General features: G+C 44.3%; 1 protein-coding gene across 3 annotated transcripts in view; it reads right to left on the bottom strand.

The window, feature by feature from the left end:
- Nucleotides 1-13,009, bottom strand: part of LOC115169712 (catenin delta-2) — a 106,676-nt gene that overhangs the window by 23,215 nt on the left and 70,452 nt on the right. For all 3 annotated transcript variants that reach the window (XM_029725610.1, XM_029725611.1, XM_029725612.1), the window contains 2 exons: nucleotides 9,048-9,180; nucleotides 4,875-5,088 (listed from right to left, as the gene is read on the bottom strand). In XM_029725610.1, coding sequence (XP_029581470.1) covers nucleotides 4,875-5,088; nucleotides 9,048-9,180 — 347 coding nt within the window. The remainder of the gene's footprint in view (nucleotides 1-4,874; nucleotides 5,089-9,047; nucleotides 9,181-13,009) is intronic.

Raw genomic sequence — 13,009 nt, 5'->3', positions numbered from 1 at the left:
ACATGAGAGTGGAAACTGTGCTGAATCGTATAGACTTTGTGAAGAAAAAAAGTTCAATATACCTCCTCTGAAATTGAAATGAGGATAATGTGTGACAACATTTTTCGAAACACTGAAAAGAAACGGTAAGATTCTATAAATGTTTAATTACTTGTCATGCATATGTTCACAAAAGAGCATATTGCAGCCCCTAGTTGTGATTTAGTGAGAGGCCGTCGTGGTTGTGCAATAAACTGGTCACCTAGGGCTTCATAGATTTGGATCATTTTTTCTGTAATTTCATGTGCAACCAGCCAACCTACCAATTACATTCCAAGCCAGCGGCTTTGGCACAGACTGTATGCGTAAACTACACAGAGACAGGGAGGAAGCTCTCTCTCTGCAGCTGGGCTCTCCTCTCTCCTCTCTCCTCTTTAACCACACTGACTACGACTTCAGTCTTCCTCCTCAATCTCGGGTGCTTTACTGAACACTGAACAGAGGCATTACGTGTCCACAGAGAGCATCTCACATCCCAGTTTACATATGACTTCAACTGAACCTGAATTACAGCAGCTGTATGATGATACCAAAATAATATTCCTCATAATACACTGAACAAAAATATAAATGCAACATGCAACAATTTCAAAATGTTACGGAGTTATAGTTCATTTAAGGAAATCAATCAATTGAAATAAATTCATTAGGCCCTAATCTATGGATTTCACATGACTGGGAATACAGATACTATGCATCTGTTGGTCACAGATACCTTAAAAAAAAGGTAGGGGCGTGGATCAGAAAATCAGTCAGTATCTGGTTTGACCACTATTTGCCTCATGCAGCATGACACATCTCCTTCGCATGTAGTTGATCAGGCTGTTGATTGTGGCCTGTAGAATGTTGTCCCACACCACTTCAATGGCTGTGCGAAGTTGCTGGATAATGGCAGGAACTGGAACACGCTGTCGTACACTTCAATCCAGAGCATCCCAAACATGCTCAATGGGTGACATGTCTGATGAGTATGCAGGCCATGGAAGAACTGGAACATTTTCACCTTCCAGGAATTGTGTCCAGATCCTTGTGACATGCGGCTGTGTATTATCGTGCTGAAACATGAGGTGATGGCAGCAGATGAATGGCACAACCATAGGCCTCAGGATCTCGTCACGATATCTCTATGCATTGAAATTGTCATCGATAAAATGCAATTGTGTTCATTGTCCATAGGTTATGCCTGTCCATACCATAACCTCACCGCCACCATGGGGCATTCGGTTCAAAACGTTGATATTGCTGATGTCACCCACATGACGCCATACATATTGTCTGCAATCTGCCCGGTACAGTTGAAACCGGGATTCATCCGTGAAGAGCACACTTCCCCAGCGTGCCAGTGGCCATCGAAGGTGAGCATTTGACCAGTTGGTTTCGACATCGAACTGCAGTCAAGTCAAAACCCTGGTGAGGACGACGAGCACGCAGATGAGCTTCCCTGAGACGATTTCTGACAGTTTGTGCAGAAAATCTTGGGTTGTGCAAACCCACAGTTTCATCAGCTGTCTAGGTGGCTGGTGTCAGATGATCCCGTAGGTGAAAAAGCTGGATGTGAAGGTCCTGGGCTGGAATGGTTACATGTGGTCTGCGGTTGTGAGGCTGGTTGGACATACTGCCAAATTCTCTAAAACAACATCGGAGGAGGCTTATGGTAGAGAAATGAACATTCCATTTTCTGGCAACAGCTCTGGAGAGCATTCCTGCAGTCAGCATGCCAATTGCACGCTCCCTCAAAACTTGAGACATTTGTGGCATTGTGTTATGTGACAAAACTGCACATTTTAGAGTGGATTTTTATTGTCCCCGGCACAAACTGCACCTGTGTAATGATCAGCTTCTTTATATGCCACACCTGTCAAGTGGATGAATTATCTAGGCAAAGGAAAAATGCTCACTAACAGGGATGTAAACTAATTTGTGCACAAAATTTGAGAGAAATAGGCGTTTTTTGAGTATGGAACATTTTATTTCAGCTCATGAAAGATGGGACTACCTCTTGCGTTTATATTTTTGTTAAGTATAATAAAAAGACAACCGAGTCACGTGTCACCACAAATTGCTTTCAATAGGATGTGGTCGGAACATGGTGACTCTGCCATGGATGGTGTTAAGGGGTGAGCAGCCGCTGTCAGCCAAAGGTCGAGATACACACACAGCACAAGAGCTGGCCAATTATCTATAAGAGGAGAGAGGAAGGGGGAGGAGGAGGAAGAGGAGAGGGTCCTTCACTCTACAACACTCAATACCACATACCACTGTGATTTGTTGAGAGGGCTCACACACACACACACACACACACACACACACACACACACACACACACACACACACAGTAATGACCTTGACAGCTGGCCCAACACATTATAATTCTTGTTGACCTTCACCGTGTCATGTCCCTCCCAGGACACTGTAGCATCCATGATTGCAATTACCAGTGATGAGGCAGACAGTCACTCTTCACCCGTTCCTCTCACAACAACAATGTAATTACACAGATCTACTTTCGTCTTATCAGTCATGTCAGGATGTTTTCCTTGTGGTCTGCTCTGCATCTAAATAACTAGCTGCGTTGCTCATAATTAGTGGAGACAGTAATCTTACAGAGAGCATCACTTTACCGCGCTCGGGGCGGCGCACAGCATTTCTGTGTTTTCAAAAATGAAAGGGCTGCTGCCTAGAGTGGCGGCAGGCTCGGCGCATAATAACTACCTATAACATATTTTTTTATTTCGCCTGACAGATGAAAGAGGTTAATTGCCTCAGCCTTACATCATCGGGGAGGCAATGCGGTACGGGGGATGCTAGGTGGGGAGCGAGAGCATCATTACATGGGGAGAAAGGGTCCGTCTGCAGAACTGGACCTAAATTAACTCTACAGGGGGCCGTGGAAGGTGAGGGCACTGTGCAGGTTGTCAAGGTGACGGAAATAGAATTTGAGGAAGGAGCCTGTTGTTTTAATGTGGTTCAGGTGAGGCAGCCACTGTGTCGTGAGCCCGCAGTCAAGTGACAAAGGACTGATTCAGTGCAGATGACGTTCTAATTAAATCAGCCACTCTATAGTGAGCCACCAGGGTACCAAATATACACGGAGTGTACAAAACATTAGGAACACCTTCCTAATATAGAGCATCCCCTTTTGCCCTCAGAACAACCTCAATTCGTCGGAGCATGGACTACAAGGTGTTGAAAGCGTTCCACAGGGATGCTGGCCCATGTTGACTCCAATGCTTTCCACAGTGTCAAGTTGGCTGGATGACCTTTGAGTGTTGGATCATTCTTGATACACACGGAAAACTGTCTAGCGTGAAAAACCCAGCAGCGTTGCAGTTCTTGACACTCTCAAACCGGTACGCCTGGCACCTACTACCATACCCCGTTCAAAGGCACTTAAATATGTTATCTTTCCCATTCACCCTCTGAATGGCACACATACACAATCCATGCCTCAATTGTCTCAAGGCTTAAAAATCCTTCTTTAACCTGTCTCCTCCCCATCTACACTGATTGAAGTGGATTTAATAGGTGACATCAATAAGGGATCATAGCTCTCACCTGGATGCACCTGGTCAGTCTGTCATGGAACGAGCAGGTGTTCTTAATGTTTTGTACACTCAGTGTATATGTCTATGAATTGATGTCTGTTGATGGCTGTACATTTCTACATTTCAATCTCCTCCAACTACTCTACTTTTCAATTAATTTACTCCAAGAACTACAGAAGGACAAGTTGATTAACCATAATCCAGCACGACCACATCTCATCCACCCCTCCACTAAACGAGACTAATTGCGTCCTGGCTGCGTAAGTGCAGCGACATGGGTTCCTGTTCGATGTCACTTGGAGTCCAGGACACAATCCACATCTCTAATCTCAGGAGACAAGAAATCCGCCATTTAAAAGAGCTTTATTCCCGCTAAATAATCATCTTTAGCTCCCAAGGGGGGGGGGGGGGGGGGTTGCTAGAGCAGCACAGAAAACAACAACCTGGTTTGGCTTCCTGTGATGTCATAAACCGCCGCTACCGCTTCCCTAAGTAGGGTGCCTCCTGGCAGTCGGTGGCACGGGGAAGGCTGGGAGATGGAGAGAAACGGGTAAATAGTCCCGTTAATCCATGCCCAGTCACAGAGAGGGGAGAGGGGAGAGGACTCTGATTTAAACAGCCAGAAGAGAAGAAGTGAAGAGGCAGAATTCCTCTGGGCCGGGAAGGTTTTCTGATGCCTGATTCATTTGTGACAGGAGGGACTCTGTGTTCCGCGCGTTGAACTGCTTTCTCATTTATATGGTAATCTCCTTTAAGACAGCACCAGCACAAACCATTTATTTCCAAAGCATTTCCAGGCTCAGAATCCTCTCTACAGTAAAAAAAGAAATAATAAAATAATGTCCTCTATAAACATGACTAGGGGATTTAACCTCTCACTTGTTATTGACTAAGTACATTTAGGCAATGTTTCAATTAGAACAGCTCTCCTAATAGATAATAGCACCATGCAAGTATTACATCATATTGTATTTAATTAAATATATGAATTTTTTATCCAGTAAGTCATTTGCGGATATTAGTTTTAACCACTGCTTAACCACTACTAAGGATGTTGATGTGAAAAGTCCCTTTGTGATTCTTCACCACTATAGCCTTCAGTAGTTGTTAGTTATCCAGCTCCCAGTACCAATGTCCTGTTAAATTCAGCTTGTGTATAAACTCTAGATATAAGCATCCAGGTAAAATGCTTAATAACTGGCTATAAGCAGGTATGAGCCTTTATAATGTCATATAGCAAGGCTATGTTATGCCTCTCTTTGTAAAAACTTAGCACCAAACTCTGTGTACCTGTAAGCAGCTCCCTGATCTCCACATCGGTGGTCTTCCTCAGCAGGCGGACCAGGGCTGGGATCCCCCCACAGTTCTTCAGGGCGATCTTGTTGTCATCGTTGGCCTTGCCGTACACCAGGTTCCTCAGAGCTCCACAGGCGCTGCGGTGCACGTCGGTCATCCTGTGGTCCAGCAGATCCACCAGCAGCTGGATTCCTCCCTGCCTTCGGATCTGGCGAGAGGAACAGGGAGAGGAGAGAAAAGGAGGACGTTAGTGGATCATAACGAATCGAACAAGACTAGATCAAAATGAATAGATAGACAAAGAACAGTACAAACACGCATGCAATAGTGTAGCTAGCTACTGTTCTATACAGTTCAATTTTACAAACTTTCTGCCACAGAAGTCATCTATAGTTTTCAGTATGGACAACAATATCCCTGGAGGCATCCCTGAATCCTGTTCTTTATTTCACTCAGGTACCTTTCCTCTATAAATCATCTAGAGCCAGATCAGACAGTTCCTTCCTCCCTCATTACTCTAGAGCAGGGGTCCTCAAATCCTACCCTACGAGGTCCGGAGCCTGCTGGTTTTCTGTTCTACCTAATAATTCATTGCACTCATCTGGTGTCCCAGGTCTAAATTAGTCTCTGATTAGAGGGGAACAATGAAAAGACGCAGTGGAAGTGGCTTCGAGGTCCACAGCTGAGCTTGAAGGCTCTAGAGTCACGTGGCTGCATATTAGTGCTGAGCGATTAGTGCTTTTTGAGGTCGGTTCAGTTTCGGTTCGATTATAAAAAATATTTATGTTTAATTATTTACATTAAATGCGCTATGCATTATGTGGGTTGAATGCTGTAACATCACAGAATAAAACAATTAATACAAGTCCCATGATGGTAGTGACTGTCTATTACTGCTTATCACTTACTAATCATAATGTATTCACATTACTTTAATAAAATATAATACATTTGTTTATTTGATGACTTTATTATTTCATTCCAAATCATCATCTCATCTCTATAGAGCTGCTTCCTATGCTGTCTGACAAAATCACTATTTTCTTCAAAGTAAATAAGGCATACTTTTATGAATGCTTAATACCGACTATCAATCACTTAGATCATGTATTTTCAGGTAGAGATACTTTGCGAAGCAACAGCTGCTCTCTATATTACCTCACGATCGCGCATTCTTCTGTCTTCCGTAGCAGGCGTACAAGAAACACAGACCGGACAAGTAGATACGCAATGGATCATGGTCATTGTAGTTAATTCATACGTTTTCTGCACTAAACTATGTAGAATATTGGCCTGTTGGAAACTACAACTAACTCCCAACTACATAGCAAAGTTTAGACTGGATTGATTTATCTCTAGAAAAATGGTGCAATGTGTGCATTGAGCTCACAGAAGAAAAAAAAACTAAATGGAATTCAAATAATTCAACCAACGTCAGTCAGTTGTTTAAAAAATGAAAAATAACAGACATTTTGGTTAATCTGCACACAGACAGACATGCCAAGGAAACACTGTCACAGAGAGACAGAGGACAGAGTGACATATTGACAGAGGAAGTGAGATAAGACGACCAGGTAGAGTGTCACAAACATACGTACAGACGTGTGCGTACGCACGCACACCAGAGGAGTGGTGCCAACAGTCAGCAGATGTGCTGCTAGGCCCAACAGAATGGATCAGCACTGCTGCTCTTGCTGTCCATCTCAACTCCAATTAAACACAGAGGAGAAAAACCATTACAAATCAGAGCCTGTTTATCTGGGTGCTCTGTTGGCAAAGGTGATAGACACTGGCTCACAAGATTGCAGGCTACATACAGTACATGCTGCCATTATTCAGAGCATGCCTTCTACTCCCTGCTGTTTATGAAGACACTGACTTACTATACAAATCTCTCTCCTTCATCTCCATTGCTCTACTGTTACTAAAATAGAATGCCCATTAAGTAGTCATTTCCTTCACACAGCCTTCTGCTCTAAAAATAACCAAGATACTGCTAGGCGAGACAAGGTACCATGATGACACACACAGCTAACGTGCATCGCCTCGCAGTACTATAAATACACCACATGACCAGAAGTATGTGGACACCTGCTTGTCGAACGTCTCATTACAAAATCATGGGCATTAATATGGAGTTGGTCCCCCTTTTGCTGCTATAACTAGATGTTGGAATATTGCTGCGGGGACTTGCTTCCCTTCAGCCACAAGAGCATTAGTGAGGTCGGGGACTGATGTTGGGCGATTAGGCCTGGCTCACTGTTGGCGTTCCAATTCATCCCAAAGGTGTTCAATGGGGTTGAGGTCAGGGCTCTGTGCAGGCCAGTCAAATTCTCCCACACCAATCTCGACAAACCATTTCTGTATGGACCTCGTGCAAAGGGGCATTGTCATGCTGAAACAGGAAAGGGCCTTCCCCAAAGTGTTGCCACAAAGTTGAAAGCACAGAATCGTCTAGAATGTCATTGTATGCTGTAGCGTTAAGATTTCCCTTCACTGGAACTAAGTGGCCTAGCCCGAACCATGAAAAACAGCCCCAGACCATTATTCCTCCTCCACCAAACTTTACAGTTGGCACTATGCATTGGGGCAGGTAGCGTTCTCCTGGCTTCCACCAAACCTAGATTTGTCCGTCGGACTGCCAGATGGTGAAGTGTGATTCATCACTCCAGAGAACGTGTTTCCATTGCTCCAGAGTCCAATGGCAGTGAGCTTTACACCACTCCAGCTGACGTTTGGCATTGCGCATGGTGATCTTAGACTTGTGTTCGGCTGCTCGGCCATGGAAATCCATTTCATGAAGCTCCCGACTAACAGTTCTTGTGTTGACGTTGCTTCCAGAGGCAGTTTGGAACTCAGTAGTGAGTGTTGCAAACAAGGACAGACAATTTTTACACGCTACAAGCTACAGCACTCTGCGGTCTCGTTCTGTGTGCTTGTGTGGCCCACCACTTCAAAACTGAGCCGTTGTTGCTCCTAGACGTTTCCACTTCACAATAACAGCACTTACAGTTGACCTGGGCAGCTCTAGCAGAAATTTGACGAACTGACTTGTTGGAAAGGTGGCATCCTATGACGGTGCCACATTGAAAGTCACTGAGCTCTTCAGTAAAGCCATTCTACTGCTAATGTTTGTCTATGGAGATTGCATGGCTGTGTGCTCGATTTTGTACACCTGTCAGCAACGGGCTGAAATAGCCAAATCCACTAATTTGAAGAGGTGTCCACATACTTTTGTATATATAGTATATCCCTGTATGTGTGTCTATATCTGTATGTGTGTATGCATATGTGTGTGATTGCCAAGGTGTGTGTGTGGTGTGTGTGTGTGGAGTGTGTGTCTGCCCATGTTGCCTGTGATATATCTGTCTGAGAGAGGCGATGAGATGAGCGTCAGCAGTGTTCCAGGAAAAGGTATCAGCTGACCTAATGACTTTCTTCCAATCCCTCCAAGACAGCATCTCACTTGCAACTCATCCCTCCATCTCCACCTCTCACCATCCCTATACCTCACCATCCCTCCACCTCACCATCCCTCCATCTCACCATCCCTCCACCTCACCATCCCTCCACCTCACCATCCCTCCACCTCACCATCCCTCCACCTCACCATCCCTCCACCTCACCATCCCTCCACCTCACCATCCCTATACCTCACCATCCCTCCACCTCACCATCCCTCCACCTCACCATCCCTCCACCTCACCATCCCTCCACCTCACCCAGCCAATGTCCCCACATATCACACACAGATATGACACCACCAAGCTATCCAACATTAGGGTGAGGAAAGTCAGGTGAGGCAAGATCAGGCAATACTATCTGACCACTAATGTGAGGAGAATTCACAATTCTAGCACCTGGGATAGATCCTGAGCTATAACTGTAAATTATTCTCAAAAAAGGTTTCACAAAAGGTATAGATTTTAGATGATGTACTGAACATGAAGGTGGAGGCGGATTTTGAAGTTTCAAATGAAACAACAGCTGCCCAGGGCCATCCCACTGACTGATTCTGACTTTCTTTAAGCCCAGTGTGTTAGCCACGGATTTAACAACTTCATGGGGCCTATACATTTCATAATATGTAGCAGTGGATGCAGGTGTCCCCGCTATGACATGGCAGTAGAAATGTATGAGTAGCCATATCGGCCTGGTGCAGGTTACCTCAGACTTGATCTTGTTGTCTCCGAAGCACAGGTGTTGGAGGTAGGCTGCAGCGTTGGACTGGACTGAGGGGAACTGGTGTTGCAGCATCTGAATCACCTCAGGCAGCTCTGGGTCTCTCCAGCCAAACTCCCTGCAGGGGACCACAGGAAACACGGGGATGAATGCAGAACAGCACTGGATCTGTACAGGCATCCGCATCCTAAATGGCACCCTATTTAGTGCACTACTTTTGACCAGGGCCCACAAGGCAGTGCACCACATAGGGAATAGGGTGCCATTTGGAACTCAGCACAAGCATTGCAATACAGTGCTAAACAAAACACTCACTCACTGTCTATTATACTGCAATCTTCAATCTATCTTTTCAGATGACTGCAATCTGGTGATTACTGTACGTGGTAAATTGCAGAAGATGTTGTGGTGGTAATTCCTATAAGTGGTGTTTGGGTATAATGTAATTTCTGCATTACAGAAAATAATAAGGCACCTTTTTGTTCTCTCTTTCTTTTGAATGCCTTTGGTTTGGTTTATTGTGTGTGTAGCAGTATTCATCTATGACTACTAAGTTAGACACTAAGGCTACATTGCATTGAGGTTCACTTACAGAGCAGAAAAACAACGTGACACATGACATGGGCATTGTCCATTTAAAACAAAACATCGGCATGAATAATGAACAACGTAGTGTGCTTGTTGAGCATGAAAAAGCTTGAGTGTGTGTGACATATTTGCCAAACAAACCACCCCCATAGCACATGGTCTAGTGTGAAAAAAAAACATTTTAGTTCTAAGAGATATTCAAATCAAGAACAAGGCTTGTTTTCTATTCCCACAAGTTCTGAATTAAATCATTCAGCAGAGAATGATAAAGGCTAGAACTGAATCCCTGCTCTTGGCAAATGAGAGGAATGAGAGATACTTTCATCCAGCATTATCCTCTGGCGATGCTAGCTATGGCGCTTTAGTGCGTTAGCCTGAGGCTAGCTATGGACTGTCAGAGCCCCCTGTCATCCCCCTGACCACCGTGTTACCCCACACCCCACTACCACACCTCTCTTATCGGCACACCTACAGAGACAGACAGACAAAGAGGGAGAGACAGAGAGAGAAAGAGAGAGAGAGAGAGAGACACACTGGTGCAAAGGCAGCACCCTCCCTGTACACACCTTCTAGCACCTGTCCAACCTCAAACCATCACAGCTGTCTGCAATCAGGCCTTTCAGTTTGTCAGTTAGCTCTCTCACTGACAACACAGATGCTCCAGTTCTGGCTTCTCAACTCCACATGTCACCGGCTCTCAAAGACCGAGAATCAATTGCATTAACGAGTGGGTTCACGTAAGAGAGAAAGAGAGAGAGACAGAGTTTGGATGAGGGAGAGACATGTGCGAGAGAGAGAGGAGGGGGGAATAGAGAGATGTGAGAGAGAAGGAGAGATGTGTGATGAGAGGGAGAGAGAGAGAGAGAGCAAGCGAGAGAGAGGGTGTGAGAGAGATGAAAACTAGGAACAGAGAGCTAATTCTGATCCAAAAGGCTTGGAAGCTGTGGAGCCGCCACAGTCAGTGATGTACACACTCTGACGGCTAAGAGCCTCAGGAACATTTCATCTCCTCACAATCCTTCTCCCAGCAATACCAACCACTACTAACGTGAGCAAGGGAGAAATGGAAGAGGCCATGACCATTTACAAAGAAAGAGAAATGTTAACTTTCAAAAAGGTAAACGGAGTGATGGGGGTCTAGTTGGGATTCTCTCGGACCTCGATCACATAAAACAAAACCCAGAGAAATAAAACACCAGGAAGCCCAGCTCTCAACGTCTCTTCTGAGCCTCTTCAGAACTGTCACAATGAAAGTGGTGTTTCAAACGGTAGGGGAGCAGTGTACCAACCAAACACTGTGGAATATCATTCTATTTCCAGAATACATGGGCAGTTGCCAAGACTCCCTGCACCCTTCTACCAAGTATCTGAACCCCACACTAGTGAGCACTGGGCATGCTCAGTGGAGTTCCGGCATTGGCTAGGCTCCACTGTTACCCAACTGAGCACTTATTGTTGAGTGATTGGAGCTGACTGGTGTGCAGTCGTCAGAAATGATTGCCCGTGAATATAATTCATCAAAGGGAATGAATGCAGAGGAGCGGGGAGGGATTGAGATCCTTTTGTTTCAAAAAATTTACCAATGGGAGAAAGAATGTTTCAAAGGTAGATTTTTTCTCTCCTCTCATCACTGATGATTATGAAGCTTGTTCACATAGTCTGTGGTGTGTCCCTGTGAGGCATGGTTGCACTAGCAAAAACTTTAATCCATAACCATATTAATCTGTCTATTAACCAGTGGTGTATTTACTGTCACATCCTGACCAGTAAAGGCGTTATTTGTTATTATAGTTTGGTCAGGACGTGGCAGGGGGTATTTGTTTTATATGGTTTTGAGTGTGTGTTTATGTAGAGGGGCGTTTGATTTATGTATTCCGGGGTTTTTGGTTTAGTTCTATGTTGTATAGTTCTATGTCTGTTCTAGGGTATTTAGATCTATGTTTAGGTAATTGGGATTGGGGCCTTCAATTGGAGGCAGCTGGTTATCGTTGCCTCTGATTGAAGGTCCTATATTTAGGAGTATGTTTGTTATGGGTATTGTAGGAGGTTGTTCTTTGCACTGCTGTGGTTTGCCTGCAAGACTGTTAGTTTGTTCGTTTCTTGGTTTGTTTTGTTTAATAAGTGTTCACAAATAAAGTTGAGATGAGCACTCGACCCGCTGCGCCTTGGTCCATTCACTATGACGATCGTGACAATTTACAGTATATTCAGAAAGTTTTCAGACCCCTTGATGTTTTCCACATTTTGTTACATTACAGCCTTATTCTAAAATGGATTAAATTGTTTTTCCCCCCCTGTCAATCTACACACAATACCCCATAATGACAAAGCAAAAACAGATTTTCTTTTAAATGTTTTAAAATGTATTAAAAATGAAATAATAAAATATAACATTTACATAAGTATTCAGTCCCTTTACTCAGTACTTTGTTGAAGCACATTTGGCAGCGATTAAAGCCTCAAGTCTTCTTGGTTATGACGCTACAAGCTTGGCACACTTGTATTTGGGGAGTTTCTCCCATTCTTCTCTGCAGATCCTCTCAAGCTCTGTCAGGTTGGATGGGAAGCGTTGCTGCTCCAGAGATGTTTGATCAGGTTCAAGTCCAGGCTCTGACTGGGCTACTCAAGAATATTCAGAAACCTGTCCCGAAGCCACTCCTGCATTGTCTTGGCTGTGTGCTTAGCATTGTTGTCCTGTTGGAAGGTGAACCTTCACCCCAGTCTGAGGTCCTGAGCGCTCTGGAGCAGGTTTTCATCAAATAAAATAAAATAAAATGTTATTTGTCACATACACATGGTTAGCAGATGTTAATGCGATTGTAGCGAAATGCTTCTGCTTCTAGTTCCCGACAGTGCAGTAATATCTAACAAGTAATCTAACAATTCCCCAACAACAACCTAATACACAGAAACCTGAAGGAGTGAATGAGAATATGTACATGTAAGTATATGGATGAGCGATGGCTGAGCGGCATAGGCAAGGTGCAATAGATGGTATTAAATACAGTGTATACATGTGATATGAGTAATGTAAGATATGTAAACATTATTAAAGTGACAATATTTAGAGTGGCATTGTATAAAGTGAATAGTGATTTATTAAAGTGGCCAGTGATTGGGTATTAATGTAGGCGGCAGCCTCTCTGAGTTAGTGATTGCTGTTTAGCAGTCTGATGGCATTGAGATAGAAGCTGTTTTTCAGTCTCTCGGGCCCAGCTTTGTTGCACCTGTACTGACCTCGCCTTCTGGATGGTAGCGGGGTGAATAGGCAATGGCTCGGGTGGTTGATGTCCTTGATGATCTTTTTGGCCTTCCTGTGACATCGGGTGTTGTAGGTGTCATGGAGGGCGGTGCAGTTG

Source organism: Salmo trutta, chromosome 31 (genome assembly GCF_901001165.1).
Source record: "Salmo trutta chromosome 31, fSalTru1.1, whole genome shotgun sequence".
Lineage (NCBI taxonomy): Eukaryota > Metazoa > Chordata > Actinopteri > Salmoniformes > Salmonidae > Salmo > Salmo trutta.
The sequence above is the reverse complement of the archived record's forward strand: the minus strand, read 5'-3'. Positions and strand labels throughout refer to the sequence as shown.